This window comes from Schistocerca cancellata, chromosome 2 (genome assembly GCF_023864275.1).
Source record: "Schistocerca cancellata isolate TAMUIC-IGC-003103 chromosome 2, iqSchCanc2.1, whole genome shotgun sequence".
Taxonomy (NCBI): Eukaryota; Metazoa; Arthropoda; class Insecta; order Orthoptera; family Acrididae; genus Schistocerca; species Schistocerca cancellata.
In genome coordinates, this window is record NC_064627.1 from 256,180,388 (window position 1) to 256,199,019 (window position 18,632).

Below are 18,632 nucleotides of genomic sequence, written 5' to 3' on the forward strand. Positions count from 1 at the left end.
ACCAATAACAGTCTTTTTAAATTTGGCTGCGAGCATTTGGGGATGGAATTAAATAGAAATATCATACACTGCCTTACAACAAAAGCATCCAGAAAATATGGTTTGATATCAACATAGTGTCATACACATTCACACCATTGGTGGGTATGTAAATGTTTAGAGCTGCAGTTCTCTATGACACAATGGCCACTAAAGTGCATTAATGTTGCTCATTTTTATTGTTGGTGCTAGGTCTGGTAGGGTATACAAGCGGCATGTACATTGTCAGGTAGTGAGCGATCATTGTGAGTGACATGGAGATGCTGCATACTTGTGTAAAATAGTGTTATCAGCACCTGGAAGTGTCAGGGGCCTGATTGTGCATCTCTATTTGGTCATATAGCCGAATCATGCATTAGCAGGATTTGTGATTATGAAATAACATCAATTTTTAAAAACGTTACATCAAATATATTTTAATTGTTCCTCGTATTATCGGTATAAAGTAAATAGGAGTATAATACAATGTTTGTGATCTCAAATCGCAATGTTATGTGATGAAATTAATTTATCTGCATTGACAGTCTTTCACCAATTTCTTCTGTAGTTTCAGTCTTACTTTTTGGCAATCGCTGCATCAAGCAGTTTCTTAAATTCTAAGGCTCCTGCATGGTTAATTTCTTCATAAGATGGAATTGCCTTCTTTGCACGCACAAACCAGGATGCAACTTTAGAGTATTTTTTTATATCAAAGCCAAGAATCTGGAAAAAGAAATATTGACACAGAAATGTTCATAAATCGAGCAGTCAGTTAAAAATGCTAATTCTAAGTCAATATGAGAATACAATTAACGTCCATTTTATGCTTAACATTATTGGCATCCTATGGCAATGTCCAGAAATTGAAATTTAAATGTTTATACTGGTTATTGCTTCTTTCATAATCTTACAATTAATTAAAATTTCATTCCTTGAAGACTGTATCTATGTAAGGTGATGTCTTCTAATTTTTTAGCTTGTAAAATTGTATTGTAACTGCAGTACATGCAAACACTGTGGAACGATGTTTAATCATCATATTTTCCATACATCATGTTTATATGAACCTATTAATAAAAAGCGGTCACAATGTTTTGTTTTTCTTTCTTTCAGTTATGACTGCAGTTTAAATAGAATTCATTCAAATTTTATTTCTGTCCTTTAATGTTTCATTGTGATTGGGACATTGTACACATATTAGTTCTCAAGAGAATGTCCCAATAAAAATCCGATACACAAAAATGAGAAGATCGATACTCATCTGGTTGAATACTATGCATATCCATACGGCAAGGGATAAAAAATAGCTCAAATGCATGAATTCTTCAATACCTACTCAAGTTTGTGACGTAAAAAATGGCAAAACAGAAGTAATATTTCACTTCCTGCAAACAAGCTCTTACCTCTGCTGTACTGACTGATGCCATTAGGGAGTAATCAGCAATAGTGATGGAGTTACCAGCAGCCCAATCGTTATCTTCTAAGAATTTGTTCAGAAACTCAAATGCTTCTTCCAGTTTCTTTAAATTCTCTGGGTTATAGCTCCCTCCAGCGAAAATTACAGGATACTAGAACAATGTATTAGATTAATAGTAGCAGGGATTAATCAATGACCCACCCTATAAATATCATTAACTAGGAATTTTTCACATTCAGAAAGCTTACTGTATTTTTTGAGGCTTTCAAATTAGAGTTTTTATGACTATCTGATGAGTGTGATAGTGGTCTGTGGAGTCCTGCTGCGTAAGCAATTGTTATAATTTACAAAATGCAGATGCTGTCTTATCTATACAGAAATAGTATGATGGTTCAAACGATAGAACAGATGTCTAGCAGACTAAATATAAATAAGGAATCTAGGGGATCACATCAGTTAGATTCAGAAGTTCAGAGTAATGAATACAGTCATTCTTTGGACCTGAAGTATAATATGAATAAATATGAGAATCAAATACATATCAGTGAGTTTTTATTTTAAGTTCAGCTTGCTTCATGTGCAGAGTAAATTTTCATTCTATAGCAGAGTGTGTGCTGGTATGAAACTTCCTGGCAGATGAAAGGACTTGAACTTGGAAACTTTCCCTTTCATGGGCATTCATTATGGAAACCGTCCTCATCACTGTAGCTAAGCCATGTGTGTGCAATTCCCTTTCTACTGGTAATACTAGTCCTTCAAATTTTTCAGGAGAACTTTGATGGAGTTTTGAAGGTAGGAGATGAGGTACTGGATGAAGCAAAGCAGTGAGAATGGGTTGTGAGTCATGCTTGGATAGCTCAGTTGCCCATGAAATACAAAGTTCCCCGGCTTCAATCTTCGTTTGGCACATATTTTTAATCTCCCAGGACGTTTCAGTTTGATGTAAATGGTTTGAAGATCTGAAAACAAGCGAATTCATGAACACTTACAGCCTAATTACTAAATAATAAGAATAAAGTAGAGTGTAAACTCACTAATTTTACACATTGTAACTAAAATAAAAGGTGTAATGCTGAAAATATCACAGTATATACCATTACAAATACAAGAAAAAAACCCAGAGTTAATCGAGATTGGAATCCTGCAAGGAATTTTTTCAAATAAAAGAATCAATGAAAAGTAGAAATGAAGCTCTAACAGATACCTTGATCAGAAATTTTAGCAGTACATGAAACATATAGGTGTGTAATCTGTCCACAGATACCAGGCAATTTGTAGCAACTGTAACCCAAAACAAGTGGTAGGATAAAAACTGGCAGCTGGGTGTCTTGAAAGCCCCAGCCATGGGGTGTAAGTAAAATGTGATGATGCTAAGTGGTGTCATATGCCTTTCGTAGGTCAAAAAGACTACAGTGAGGTGCTGGTATTTAGAGAAAGCCTATCAGACAGATGCTGGGTTTTTATTTGGTTTAAGGATTGAGATGATGATACATTGCGAAGGGAAAACAACATTTAGCCAAATACAGTTGAAGATCCTGAGTGGATGGAGTATTTCAGTAACATTCAGATGCTGGATCATCTGATTACGATTATAATCAGGGTCTGGGGCCATTTGCATGGTGAATCAAGAGCCTGAAGCAACTTCTATTCAGTGAAATTTCATTATTTAATTTGGCACATGAGGGGTGACGGATAAGAAGATATCTTCAGCTTGGCATTTATTCAAAGTGTAGATGGCTAAGAAGACGACAAAACGCTGTCCCACCATGGGTCACAAGGTGTTCAGCAACTACCTATGCATTGGTAAAAATATCACCACGAAGGAAGAGACCTGGAACAGTTTTTCATCGTTTGCGACCAAGAGTACTACAATGGTTGGCCCACACCTGGGATAAAGAGGGATATGCTTTCAACGAGGGAGTGTATTGTGCCCAACATTACACCTTACTGTATTTAATTAAACAGTACACCTTTTTATGAAGTTGCTTAAAAATGAGGAAGATGGTCTGGTGAAAGGGTGTCGCTGGGGCATTGCCTGACCTGTCAACAATTCTGAATAGCAGTGGGGCAAAGGGGGAGCGAATTCTGTAGAAAGGGAAACAGCTGTTTCAGTGGCATGGGAGATCGTATCACAGACGCCTCCCACAATCCTGCTGATGCAATCTCGCAGAGAGGAGGCAAAGGCGACAGCAGAAGTATACATTGCCAGTAGACCAATTACCATGTTGGGCTCTTTCAAGAGCCCAAAGTGGTACTTGGTTTATTGAGCAGCTACAGGGAAGTGACAGTATCGTTGGAAAGTGGTCACTGTCAGAACCACTGTAGCGAATTTACAAGATTGAGATTGTAAGGTCGATACTCAAAAACGTGCTACGGCTGACACTGAAGTGGGTGAGAGTATCCTTATTGAGGATATGCAGATCAAAACTGGAAAGATGCTGGTAGGCCAGAAGGCCTCTACCTGATGAAGTGGTACTTCCCTACAAGAGGTGGAGCACAATGAAATCCCCAAGAGCGAGAAAGGGGGAGAGTTGTTGGATTAAGATGGTCATTTCAAAGTAAGTAAATTCCCCATCTGGAGGTGAATAAATGCTAAAAACAATGTCTGTTGGAGTCTGTTGCGCTTGCGCTGCTATCATTTCCAGCACAGTACAGAGAGGAACCTATTCACTGATGACATCTATGAGAACCAACGTACAGACACTTCCAGATTTTCTCTCAGGAACAGTACAGTTCCGACTAAATGCACAGTAACATCAAAGAGCTGGAGAGTGATCATTGGTTGAAGAAGAGGAAGTTAGTTGTAGTTGTTGTAGTTCTGGCAGATGACAGTAATATCTATTGCAGTTCCATTGGATCAATATGTTAGAGATGTTCTGGTCAAGTGTGAAGGGTCCAAGAGGACACATCGTGCCCCAGAAATGCTGCCTGTCATTTTTGGGGTAGAATAACATAAACGACGAGCAAGGAACGTCACCTTCGAGATTGGCAGCGTGTGTGGGTGTGCGAGTCGGGGGGGGGGGGAGGGGCAAAAGGGCAGGGATTCTATACCTCTGCGGTCATCGGAGTAGGTTTCTCCTAAGATTTATTTTTCTTGTCCTCACTCATCATTTTTGACAGTCTAAATTCCTGTCAGAGCTTATCTGCTTAGGGTGTGGGAATGGAAGAAGAATGCCACCTCAGTGACCCTCAGGCTGTGGTTCTAAAGTCGTGGCCTGGTTTCAGGTCTCTGAAGATATCTGCCTACAGAATTCCCAAGAAGGACTCTGTTATCGATTGGCGACTCCATGTTGTACTGTGCACTACGACCAGATAACAGGTATACTTAAAAAAAGAGACAGCATTGGTCGTATATTTTTTAAAATCGATTTTGCGATAGTAAAAAAAATATACGACCAATGCTGTCTCTTTTTTCAAGACTCTGTTATCATTAGTCGTTGGAGGAGGATGCTGTTACTCCAGCCAGGTGCAGGGAGGGTTCCCAAAGATGATTCCACAGGAACCATGAAAGGGAAGGACATGTCATACCAACAGTCGGGTTTATTTGTATGACTACCACATGTCGAAATCAGGAGAGTGAATAACCAGGTACTGCTGACAACCTGCCTACAATGGTGGCAGAAGTTGATATCATTGAGATTAGATACAAAGGTCTCTCACGTTCCTTGAGCAGATTAGCACATTTTGGGACTGAGGATGGTGGCTGTTCCCACAGTTGACACAGACAGTTGGTTGTATATATCGCTACGTTTTGTGAAATGGCTGGCCACAGTCTCCTCAAATTGGATCATAAATACACTGGGAAGCTGTATGCCTGAAGTGCTGGTATTTACAAAACCACATCAAGGTGGGAAATATGGCTTCACACTGCAGTAGTAACATACGATTTTGCTCTGTTCGAAAAGAGAATCCCCCTCAAAAATGAGGATGAATGCATCTGTATTGTTGACATACAGGAAATATGAAGTTGGTTCCTCACCTCTTCAAGTGTTTGCATAGTTCTTCATCTGTCTGCAGCTTTAGATGTCAGTGAACAATTAGTACCTGCACCTTGTTGAGGTTTTTGTTTACAAGAGAGTAATATCCAGATCTGGTAGGATTTGCCGTCTTAATTAAGATGGAACCATTCTGTACTTTGCTAAAGGAAGAGCGTCCACCAAATACATTTTCAGTATTCTCCACAAAACAACTCTGTTTTAGTAGAGAGAGAGGACCTCTATTTTTTCAGGTGCAAACCATGAAGTGAGAGGAATAATTATCTACATATTGTTTGGAGTGAATCTTCCTAGGGTCATAACAGCCGATGCTGAACTGTAGTCACTTTGAAGAGACTGCAGGGCCAAGCAGTTAATAGCTGATAACAATGGTCACTTCACGACATCAAATATAAGCCATAATGCCGCCTACTGCAAATGGTGACTCTTCCCTTAGACACCACACGGCGCTGGTTACTTGGCATGGTGGCTAGAGCCCAGAGATCTGGTGCATCCAGACATTCTGGGTACAGCGCATACTTCCCCACATGGACACTAAACATAAATTAACTCAAATATTTAGTGTAAAATAATGGAACATAGTGGGCAAAGACAGAATCAATGTCCTATAAGCAAGTTAGGTTTTTAGGAGTGAATCATTTCTAGAGAATAAGTTGAAGAAACAATACAATCAGAGAGTACGATTTGCAGCACAGGAATGGAACAGAAAATGTACACAGTGACTTAGGAGCCAAATGCTTGTCACACATGTATTCAGAAAGAGAGCTGTGAGCCCCCTGGGAGGGAGGGGGCTGGTATTTGTAGATTAGTAGCATTTGGTAAATAAAAGGTTTTGTTACACATCAAGTTTGACACCCTGTCCTAAATAATATATTCTACCAGACGACAATTATAAATTTTGATATGGCTTGCAGAATTTGGTACTATTCACATACTAACAATACTTTCATTGTGCCTTATAAAAAGGTACCTTGTTAGGTGCAAGTATCAGAGATGACTTACATAATAATCAGCAAATCTAGCGTAAAGTGTCCCAACATCAAAGTACAGTCTTTGGTTCACCAATCCTCTCTTCTTGGCTTCCTTAGGATAGAGTGAATCATCTTTGGCATACTTATCCACCAGGTAACCGATTATGGCACGGCTGTTGAAAATTATGGTGTAAGAAGGGTGTCACAAAATACAAAGTTCAAACAAAGATCTAAGGATTGTATTCAAATAGATTATTATCACTCTCTTACAGGTATACATTGCTCCTTAACTGTAACAAGACAATTATTTTATAGTTAGCCTATATGTGTCTCACAGTAGCATTAAGAATTTCGCCTCTGACCTATTTATATCAACTTAAAGAAAACAGAAAACTAGATAATTACCTCTCCCAAAGGTAAAAGCCATTGTCATCAATTGTAGGAACTGTGTGCATTGGATTCATCTTCAGAAACTCTGGTCGAAGCTGTTCTCCTGCCACAAGATTCACATGTTTCAAGTTGAGATCAACACCCACAGCTCTTGCAACCATCTGGACTGCTCTGCAAGGAGCACTGCCCGGAACATAATACAAGTCCATAGAAGGCATACTGGAATGGGAAATAGGACACTGTTAAAATGTTTGCCTAATGTTGCAATCATTATATTAGCATGTAATTTTCTGCTACTAAAACTTTTGTTACCTTGTGGAAACTCAACACTGTCAGTAGTAGTAGGAGATCTAGTAATAATACTGATAGTCGTAGAAATGAAATAAACTAAAGAAGGTGCAGGGCTCTATTTAGAATGTACTGTTAAGATCAAGTACAGTAATGCCATAAATGAGAGAAAACGTGGTAGGGAAATGTTGACTACTGAGTGTGCCATCCCCATGACGTTATTACGAAAATTTACGAAACTAGTGCGACGATATAAAAACAATCGTAATAACGAAAATATTGATAAAAGCCATAAAGACGATGTGTTCTAATTATTGCTACGAAATACTGTAAAATAATATAGAAAAAGAACTATGAAATACGAAAACTTTGTATTTCAAGGGTAATCTGTGAACAAAGATAAAAATGAATAGAGAGTCCTCTAACGAGGAAGAAAGAGAAAAAACTCTCTTAGTTTTTTTCTTGATTGTAGAAGGTCACCATTGACGATTCGTGATGAGAATGGTACCGGTATGCTTTTATTACTAATAGTGTAAGAAAATGAATTCTCATGATAATAATAATTAATTCTATAAATGCGTAAACTTGTGTTTTCCTTTCAGTAGTGTAGGGAAAGGCATCTCATAATTATTACTGAACAATTTGCAGTTTTAATCTTAAGTTTTTCATTACGCCACACGGCTTAAAAATAAGAAGTCACTCGCTTTCGAAGAATTTTAATCAGTTCTATAACAAGATTTCAATGCTGACCTCTCAGAAATCCTAGAGTCTCTTCTCATTAACAGAACAATGAAGTTGGTCGGATTTTAATGCGCGCTACATTTAGCTTTGCTACATTTTATGTCTTATACGTTAAATACAAACATGCTAGACTGCTTAAACTCGCAGTTGAAAAGAAATTAACATTACGTGCACAACAATCAAAACCTTTCACGTAACCGTCAAGATTTTGGTGCACTTTAACACAGCATTTCAGCTTCGTGTTGCAGAGCGGCGCTGCGCGTCTGCAAACGACGAAAGGTACGTGAAACATAATATTCTAATAATGACAGGTTATCAAAAAACTAAAGTGTGTGGGGCCAAAGCCCTAAAGAAAAATTACATTTCTTTTTATTGAAAATAGCAAAGCTCAATTAAGGATGCTTTAATGGTGTTGTACTTTTAATTTGTAACCTTTCATGTCATAGAACATCATTACGTGTTACTAGAATTGAGTATTCCGCATTTACAACTGCATTTACCATTGATACAGAGAATAAGTCATCTTAATTATTTATTGTGCTACACGAACATTGACAATAACATCATACAGTATGGAAAGAAGTACATGAGATGCAAATTGCAGATCAGCTGGTAAAACAATTACCATCCGTCACCAAAGAAGTAAGCACTTGTCACAAACATCACAGACTGCTGGACAGCCAAATTATTTCTTCTGTCTGTGAACATGAACTACTTAGGTAACTGCTTTATAGTATCAGCTACTGTCTGCTACTATGGATAGCACACTGTCAGTAGTACAATGAACGGGCTTAGCAGTTTATCCATGCAAGTTAGATGGATATCTGGTACTGTTAGTGGTGTGATGAAGAGTAATACGGCTGGAAAGTGTAACTACAGTAATGACCCATCTGAATAGGTAGCTACTTTATGCTATTTAGTGTAGCTATTTATAGCGAGTGAAGCCAGAATCGACGTCTTGTGACCGATCTAGGTTGTCAGCAGTGAATCGGCTGTAGAGAATAAGTCGCAGAAACGATACAGTCAAAGAGTAAAGTTTTAGCACAGAAAAGGAGAAAATACTTCTCCATGTCCAACATCTTTAACATTTGAAAATTTTAAGTAATCTTCTTCTCAAACATTTGCACACAATAAAAACTTTTAACTGATATAAAGCCATATTATAGTTATGTCCACTTGGCCACTTACATTGTTTCCCATCAAGCAATGTAACATTCCACTCATCTAGCCAAACATTTAGTTCCAACTCAACACATTTTCTGCCTTCTCACCTTCAAAAATATTTCGCATGATATCAGGTTGCCTTCTCTAATTCCGTGAGCTCAGTCATAATAACTAAAGCCCCAGCAGTTGGTAAATTACAAACATTTGACACACAGTTTTAAGTGTCATGTTAAATGCTGTGTTTCTAGAGCACCACTAGTCCAAGCCTTAGAGAGGAAGGAAGATGGTACTGACTACATCGTTCTGAAAGAAAACAATGTGTAATCAAAGGGTATACAGTGAGGTCACAACCTGATCTAGTGCAGCAGCTCGTCGTGGAATGAACTCAGCAGGTCGTCGGAAGTCCCCTGCAGAAATACTGAGACATGATGCTTCTATAGCTGTCAATAATTGCGAAAGCGTTGCCGGTGCAGGATTTTGTGCACGAATTGACCTCTCGATTATATCCCATAAATGTTCAACGGTATTAAAGTCGGGCGATCTGGATGGCAACATCATTCTCTCGATCTGTCCAGAATGTTCTTCAAACCAACCGCGAACTGTAGTGGTCTGGTGACACGGCGTATTGTCATACATAAAAAATCTATCGTTGAATGGCTGCAAACGGTCTGGAAGTAGCCGAACTTAACAGTTTCCAGTCTATGATCGGTTCAGTTGGACCAGAGAATCTGGACCATTCCATGTAAACACAGCCCTCGCCATTATGGAACCACCACCAGCTTGCACAGTGCCTTGTTGATATTGGTAGGATGACTTCTTGGGGTCTACACACTACTCGAACCCTACCATCAGCTCTTACCAACCGAAATCGGGACTCATATGACCAGCCCACTGTTTTCCAGTCGCCTAGAGTCCAACCGATATGGCCACGAGCCAGGAGAGGCGCTGCAGGGGATGTCGTGTTGTTAGCAAAGGCAGTCGCGTCGGTAGTGTGTTGCCGTACTCCATTGACGCCAAATTTGGCCGCACTGTCCTAACGGACATATTCGTCATGCGTTCTAAGTTAATTTCTTGGGGTACTTCAGGCAATGTTGCTTGTCTGTTTAGCACTGACATCTTTATGCAAACGCTGCTGCTCAAGTTCGTTGAGTGAAAGCCAGCGGCCACAGCGTTGTCCGTGGTAAGAGGTAATGCCTGTAATGTAGTATTCTCGACACAGTCTTGACACTGTGGATCTCGGAATATTGAATTCCCTAACGATTTCCGAAATGGAACGTCTCATGCATCTGGCTCCAACTACCACTCCGCCTTCAAAGTCTGTTGATTTCCGTCGGAAACCTTTTCACAGCAATCATCTGAGCACAAATGACAGCTCCGTCAATGCATTGCCCTTTTATACCTTGTCTTCGAGATACTACAGCCATCTGTATATACGCATGTCGCTATCCCATGACTTTTCGTCACCTCAGTGTAATATATTGAACTGACATTACAGAAGTTAGGATGACCAGGAAACAATATAAAGGTGACTCGTTGCAATTATGGATCCAGATTTTTGCCAAAGAATTTAGTAATCACTTAATTTGTGCTTTATTTAGTAAGTTTAGTATTAACAGGAGCAAATGAACAATCTTTCCTCAGAAAGAGTTAAAAATTAGTCTCAAAGTATTAGATTGATTGTTATGTTGTTTGGGTGATAATTAGACAAAGCAATACAGTACAACTGAACATGTTTGTATGTTCCGAACATCAACAAAATTCCGTATATTATGTCAACTGCTTCCCTTTATGAAGTGAAACTTTTCCACTGACAACTGGACGGAAGAAAATCACCTGTTCCAGTGCCATAAAGCAACTTCGTTGCAAACCATGTCCCTGCCCACTCAGTTGATAAAACACTTTCAAAAATATAATGAATAATAGGCCTGAAAGTACATGCATATAACAAACAGATTGCAACAAACTGTTCTGAAGTGCTGCCATTAATTCCAGTACAGAGAAATGGGAGTGTGCAATTTGGCTTGTACTGATATTTGAAAAAAATAAGTTACACCTAAAACATTTATTTTGTTGGGAATTTATTGAAATTCAAGCAGCAGACCAGTAATAAAGTATTATTCATGTGCAAAAAAAATCTGTCAATGAAGCGAACATTGTGGTATCTTCTTAACAAATCTATGTTAATAAGCACAATTTCTAAGAGCTTTACTATTTACTGGACTAGCACTGCTGGAGTGCTGAGGATGCTCAACAACAGCCTAAACGAATTTTGTGGAGTCATCAGAATAATTATAAATTTTGCAGGTCTGAATATAAAAAACTCAAAATAGGACACTAAACTTAATTTATTACCTTTGTCAACGGTTAATATTTACTGTGTAGATAGCAAAGGAAAAAATGAAGGAATATGACAAAGTCATTAGACACCGAGTGCTAGCTCTGACAGGGCAAGGACTGGGAGGGAAGCTTCAGTGTCTGTTTCAAAGGAACCATCCCAGCTTTCAAATAATTATCACATCAGTTACATATTTATGGCTAACGCTAAGCAGTGAGATGAAATGTGAGAAACAAGTGAAGTCACTAATAAGGAAAATCGATGAAAAACCTAGATTCATTGTAAAGGTTTTGAGAAAGTGCCACGACTCTGTAACGCAAATCAGAAACAACCAATTGTGGAGTGTGGATCTCATGTGAAGAGTAACGACGAAGTGGGCATGACAACAGACCCAGAACAAACTAAAACAAGCCCTGTTAGACTCATAACAAGTTGTTAGTTCAAGATAAGATAGAGAAAAGACAGACAGAAATTAAAGAGAGAGAGAAGGAATTGATTCCTAGGGAGCTTAAATGGGAATCTGCGGGAGAATGGTGAGTGTGATATTGGAAAATAATTGATACTGAATGAGACCAGTTTGTCCATGGTTGCAGTGACTGTTGTTCTCCATACTGTGTGGTACCATACCCAGAAAACTTTTATGCTAACTGACTCCAGCCATTGAAGTCTATGCATTTAAAGGTGATGACATTCTCAAGAGAGTCTGTTGGACACATTTAAAGAGCCAGCATTGGAGGAAGACAGTGTAAACCGTGTAACAAACCTGCTGCAATCACCCTATACTTCTCTTAAGGATCATGATGATAAGACATACTGGGGTCCACTCAGATGAGTACAAACCATCATTTTCCCCTCGATCAATACGCGAATGGACTGGGACACAAAAATACTAATCTTGGTACAAAGTACCCTACGACATGCACTGTGTAGCGGCCTTGCAAAGTATATACAGGGTGTTTCACAACTCACGTGACACACTTCTAGAGGTTGTATAGGGGACTTAGTAGATCAAGTTTTACACAGGAATCTATGTCCGAAGGCCTCATCCAACGATGCTACAGAGCCAGTGAATATATGTGTATACAGGGTGATACCTTGATGATGTACAAACTTTCTAAGATTGCGGAGAAGCATAAATGTATCAATTTCAGGTAAGGGTCCTTGTACCGGCAAGAACGAGTCGAAAGTTATAAGCGAAAACCGTTCTGATACCTCTGACGATTGGTTCAAATGGTTCAAATGGCTCTGAGCACTATGGGACTTAACATTTATGGTCATCTGACCCCTAGAACGTAGAACTAATTAAACCTAACTAACCTAAGGACATCACACAAAACCGAGTCATCACGAGGAAGAGAAAATCCCTGACCCCGCCGGGAATCGAACCCGGCCTCTGACGATTGACTACATATATTGTTACGGTTGTTGCCAAGATTGTAAGGTAGGTAATTCTCAGGGATGGTAGTATGGACCAAAGTAAGATAAAAATGTCCAGTAAAATGGGCTCCAAAATGCATACCTGAGGATCTATGAGCACTTCCTCCTCTTCGCTGCTGCGAAACATACACTACTGGCCATTAAAATTGCTACACCAAGAAGAAATGCAGATAATAAACGGGTATTCATTGGACAAATATACTAGAACTGACATGTGATTACATTTTTACGCAGGTTGGGTGCATAGATCCTGAGAAATCAGTACCCAGAACAACCACCTCTGGCCGTGATAACGGCCTTCATACGCCTGGGCGTTGAGTCAAACAGAGCTTGGATGGCGTGTACAGGTACAGCTGCCCATGCAGCATCAACACGATATCACAGTTCATCAAGAGTAGTGACTGGCATATTGTGACGAGCCAGTTGCTCGGTCACCATTGACCAGACGTTTTCAATTCGTGAGAGATCTGGAGAACGTGCTGGCCAGGGCAACAGTCGAACATTTTCTGTATCCAGAAAGGCCCGAATAGCACCTGCAACGTGCGGTCGTGCATTATCCTGCTGAAATGTATGGTTTCGCGGGTGATACGACAGTATGGCGATGACGAATATACGCTTCCAATGTGCGTTCACCGCGATGCCGCCAAACTCGGATGCGACCATCGTGATACTGTAAACAGAACCTGGATTCATCCGAAGAAATGACGTTTTGCCATTCGTGCACCCAGATTCGTCGTTGAGTTCACCATCGCAGGCGCTCCTGTCTGTGATGCAGCGTCAAGGGTAATCGCAGCCATGGTCTCCGAGCTGACAGTCCATGCTGCTGCAAACGTCGTCGAACTGTTCGTGCAGATGGTTGTTGTGTTGCAAACGTCCCCATCTGTTGACTCAGGTATCGAGACGTGGCTGCACGATCCGTTACAGCCATGCCGATAAGATGCCTGTCATCTCGTCTGCTAGTGATACGAGGCCGTTGGGATCCAGCACGGCGTTCCGTATTATCTTCCTGAACCCACCGATTCCATATTCTGCTATCAGTCATTGGATCGCGACCAACGCGAGCAGCAATGTCGCGATACGATAAACCGCAATCGCGATAGGCTACAATCCGACCTTTATCAAAGTCGGAAACGTAATGGTACGCATTTATCCTCCTTACACGAGACATCACAACAACATTTCCTTAGGCAATGCCGGTCATCTGCTGTTTGTGCATGAGAAATAGGTTGTAAACTTTCCTCACGTCAGCACGTTGTAAGTGTCGCCATCGGCGCCAACCTTGTGTGATTGCTCTGAAAAGCTAATCATTTGCATATCACAGCATCTTCTTTCTGTCGGTTAAATTTCGTGTCTGTAGCACGTCATCTTTGTGATGTAGCAATTTTAATGGCCAGTAGTGTATCTTCTCTATTGAACAAGTGCTCTTAACTTCTCCGGTATGCATTTTAGAGCCCATGTTTATGGGACAGTTTTTCTTGCTTTGGTCTGTACTAGCACTTCTGAAAGTTACCTATCCTAAAATCTTATCAACAACAACAATACCAGTACATGTATTCCAATGTCAGAGGTATCAGAACGGTTTTCCCTTATAACTTTCGACTAATTCTTTTCCGGTACAGGGACCCTTATCTCAAATTGATACATTTATCCTTCTCCATCATCCTAGAAATTTTGTAGTATCATCACGAAATCACCAAGTATGTAACCGACATTTACAGGCGCCAGCGCTTATACCTTTGATGCTCTGTAGCGTCGTGGGATGACATTTTCGGACATGGGTTTCTATGTAAAACGTTATCTACTAAGTCCTCTCTACAACCTCTATAAATGTGTGACTTGAATTGTGAAACACCCTGTATGTAGATAACCGACTGCAGGGAAACTTACCTATCACGATCTGATGGGGACTTAAACCCAACTTCTGCAAAATACGAGTATGGTGTCACAAGTACTGAACCACCTGGTCCCACGTGAGCTCAGCAGCACTCAGCTGTTGCACGTTATAAATATGTTATTCGTCTTTATTCGCTCCGTTTACATGCCCTAATATTTTATCTCATTGACGTTGTTACTTTAAATAAACAGAGAAGCAGACGGGATACCTTCTGGTCTGTTACAAGAAGCAACTCTGCATTCTTCAGCATTTTGCAAAAACATACGATTATTTGCCTTATTGCCAATAGTTCCATGTAAAGTGAATACGATTTCCCTTGCACACATATTCAACTGGTATGCTGTAGCTGTAGCAGCACACGGCTGAATTATTCATAACTCTTGATTAAATGGCACTACTGCAAGATTCATCTTATTCGACGTCAATGTGCCAGCTTAGTCCCGCGGGTGCTACGGGAAAACCATAGGTACACCTTTCAAAGCCGCATTTTATAGTAAAGTTCCGACCTTTACTGGGTGGTGGGAAGGCTTTATCTTTTATAACGGGATCCCTGTTAAATTCTATACAGAATTTTCAACTCGCCTAGCTTCCATTTAAACCATGATATACCGTTGTTCCTTTGAACAAAGATGTGCCTAGTTGTACGAAAAGAGCACAGATCATACCTGTCTATAAGAAAGTTACAAAATCATACACTACAGGGTTTCCTGGTAGGTATTTGCGTTATTGCTGATATTTATATTATAGGCATTAGGCTGTGGTCCAAGGCATAGTCTTCAGTCTAGGCGTTTTGTCTTCCAGTACTGGATACCTTCACAGAAATTACAATCATCGCAAGCAGAAAATAGGAGTGATCAAAACATTGGTGTACCGGGCTGAAATAAACTAAGAACTACAGGCCTGGAAGAAGATCTCCTTGATTTAAGAATGGCCTGCAGAAGAAACGACTACTCATACAAAGAAATAAATCCAGAATTGTATCCTAAAAGGCGTAGTAATTCCAATACAAAAAAAACAGTAAAAGGGAAGCTTTCCTTCCATTTGTAAAACCTGTCACAGATCGCATCAGCAAAACACTCAGAATACATGGTATTGATACAGTTTTTAAACGAACAAGGTAGGTGCGCTAAATTTGAACACTGCAAAGAATCTACGGACGACGCTCGCCACAGCAGATGTACATAAAGCCCTTCGCACTTGCGACCAAGTATAGATTAGAACTACGAAAAGAAGCATTAACACCCGCCTTACGGATTACAGGAGCAATTGTCGTCTGAGTAAGACGGAATAATCAGTAGTAATAGATCACGCTCTAGGACTGGGAAAGCACAAAATCCCTTCTCCGACACTACGGTTTTAGCAAGATCTAATATGTAGTTACTACGTTAGGATGTACAGAGAGGCCATAGAAATACAAAAAAGCATAAAACAATTTTCATAGGAAAGCAGATGGATTGAAAAGCCAGAGTGCCAGCTCGCCCCCCCCCCCCCCCCCCCACTCCCACTTCCCAGTTCCCATCAACAAGCCGCCATCTAGACAGCAGTCTAAAAAATGGTTCAAATGGCTCTGAGCACTATGGGACTCAACTGCTGTGGTCATAAGTCCCCTAGAACTTAGAACTACTTAAACCTAACTAACCTAAGGACAGCATACAACACCCAGCCATCACGAGGCAGAGAAAATCCCTGACCCCGCCGGGAATCGAACCCGGGAACCCGGGCGTGGGAAGCGAGAACGCTACCGGACGACCACGAGATGCGGGCTAGACAGCAGTCTGATGACGTCACTAACCGACCGTTGCGTGGATTCATAGTTCGGGCTGCTGAGCTTGTATGAGACTGTAACACCTATCTGAATCGTTAAAGCCGCGGATGATGTCGGCAGCATGGGAAGACGAAACGCCAGACAGATAATTATTCCTTGAACCGCTACGTAATGCCCGCAATGGAATTATCAGCAATAACGCAGATACCGGCCGTGAAAACGCGCTTTCTGTGACTCTCGAGGGAGTCAAACGTGTAATCATTCGCACTGTCATCCTCTGAACTTTCAATACTCCCGTTAGTTCTGTTTGAGCAATAGACGGGGTCGCACGAGTTATTGTAAAGAATTTTCTACTAATGAACCTATGTTACCACTCCATTTCATATCTCTTCAGACTGTATTCCAACAGTGACTCATTCATACTATAATCATAGGAAAAATTCTTTTCTGCGCCTTGTGAAGAGCACAATTTTAAATTTCTGGTCGTTTAAATTTCTGATCTGCCAATCTGTGTACAAATTAGAAATCCGATGAAGATATTTATGAATATTTATGCAGCTTTTTATCGGATAACAGTTCAACAGCATCATATGCAAAGACGTTTGGGTTGATGTTAAACTCTTCGCTTCCTGTATGTGTATCTGCGTACAGAGCCCATATAACGCCAAAGATATAAGCGCTAATGATTTGTTTACGTTCTGCTATGTGTCATTATCTACTTCAACAACTTTTGGCACTCTGTATCGTCAATTACAACTAACAGAAATATTAAGCGGATAAATAAGCACTGGAACTGAATTTGTTTTTATTTATTTTATTTTATTTTTTAAAAATTTATTGGCTTTCGGGACGGGCTCATATAGCCATCTCAACACTGTATTGTCAGTTATGACTATACGAACGTAAGGAGAATATTACACACAGAAAATTTCCGACCCCGCCAGGCATCCCTTCACTTAGCAATCTTTTGCGCTTACGTCGCTGCTCCTGAGACGGAGGAAATGAAGAGGTTAATAATGTTTTATATGAGATCATGCACGGCTTAGACTGGGGCATCCCTAACATATGGGCTGTATTCCATTCTCCGCTCTTTTATGTATGACGTACACCGGGACTAACCTAAGTGTGAGAACGTATGATATCAATACACCCCGTCATTCAGCAAATTCACGCGCACGCTTCCTCGCGAACGTTCAGTAAGTTTTCGTTCTGCGTCAGACGGTGAGGTAGAAACGCAACAGATTTCACTGACAGCAACAGAAGTGAACACTTACATGATGAATTCTGCTACCACAGTGCACTGCGTGGATATCACGGCCGATCCAACTGTAGAACTAACGTGTCTGCTGCCGCTCTTAAATATAGAACAGTATCAGGAGAATTTGATGACGCGGCCATGGCCAGCAGCCGCGGACCGCGGCGGGGGAGAGGCGGCACGCTGACCAACCACGTGGCGGCATCCCCGCGGGGCGTATGACTTGGCGATCCCACAGGCAGCCGAGATACGGCGGGCGCGTAGGCGATTCAGCCGACTCAGAATGAAAGGGCGTAAGTAGTGGAGGTTACTGGAAGACTGAAGCTTTCATTCCGGTTGCGAGGCGTGCTCCGATGAGTCAATCGTTGAGCCTTCATTGCCCGGAAATGTTGCGCGGTATTAACAAGGGCTCCCAACATTTGATCATGGTCTCATTGTATATGACCAACATCTGACCATGATTTTGAGGGAGGTTTAGTCGCAATAAATTATACGTGCACCTCTACTTCGCATCTTCTTGGAGTGGGTGACAATGGAGGCATAATGACGAAAAAAACTCTCATAGTTCGCTGACTTTTGCTCTATTATGTCATACGTTATCATATTTTGGGGTTACTCCACAAACTGAGAGAAAGCTTTTCCAGTGAAAAATCGTATAATAAAATTCATGCTGCCAGCTGAATTCGTGTTCTGCCTCAGCTACTTTTTAATATCAGTTGTACATAACACTACTAAAGGTTTTGTTGTCCGTTTTGCTTCGTCAGTTCCGCAGTACCTTTTGCGTGCTGTGATAGCCATTGTGTTCAGTTGTTTCTATTTGCTGTTTCGTAGTAAGCGGCATGTTGCGTGATTCCTTGTCTCTATTAAGCTGGTTCCCATTAAGGGTTGGACGAGCGTGCAAGGTGGAGGAGCACGACGCCATTTCGATCCTTCACCAATTTTATTCGTGTGTTTCTTACTGT

At 40.6% G+C, this 18,632-nt stretch overlaps 1 protein-coding gene across 1 annotated transcript; it reads right to left on the reverse strand.

Annotated features, from left to right (window-relative positions):
* Positions 1-439: 439 nt before the first annotated feature.
* LOC126161591 (glutathione S-transferase 1-1-like) lies at positions 440-17,821 on the reverse strand. Its single transcript, XM_049917538.1, has 5 exons — positions 17,690-17,821; positions 6,807-7,010; positions 6,433-6,574; positions 1,422-1,586; positions 440-741 (listed from the first exon to the last, which is right to left on the reverse strand). Exons 2-5 carry the CDS (start codon positions 7,007-7,009, stop codon positions 595-597), a joined length of 657 nt encoding a protein of 218 aa, XP_049773495.1. The 5' UTR covers position 7,010; positions 17,690-17,821; the 3' UTR covers positions 440-594.
* Between the last annotated feature and the right edge of the window lie 811 nt (positions 17,822-18,632).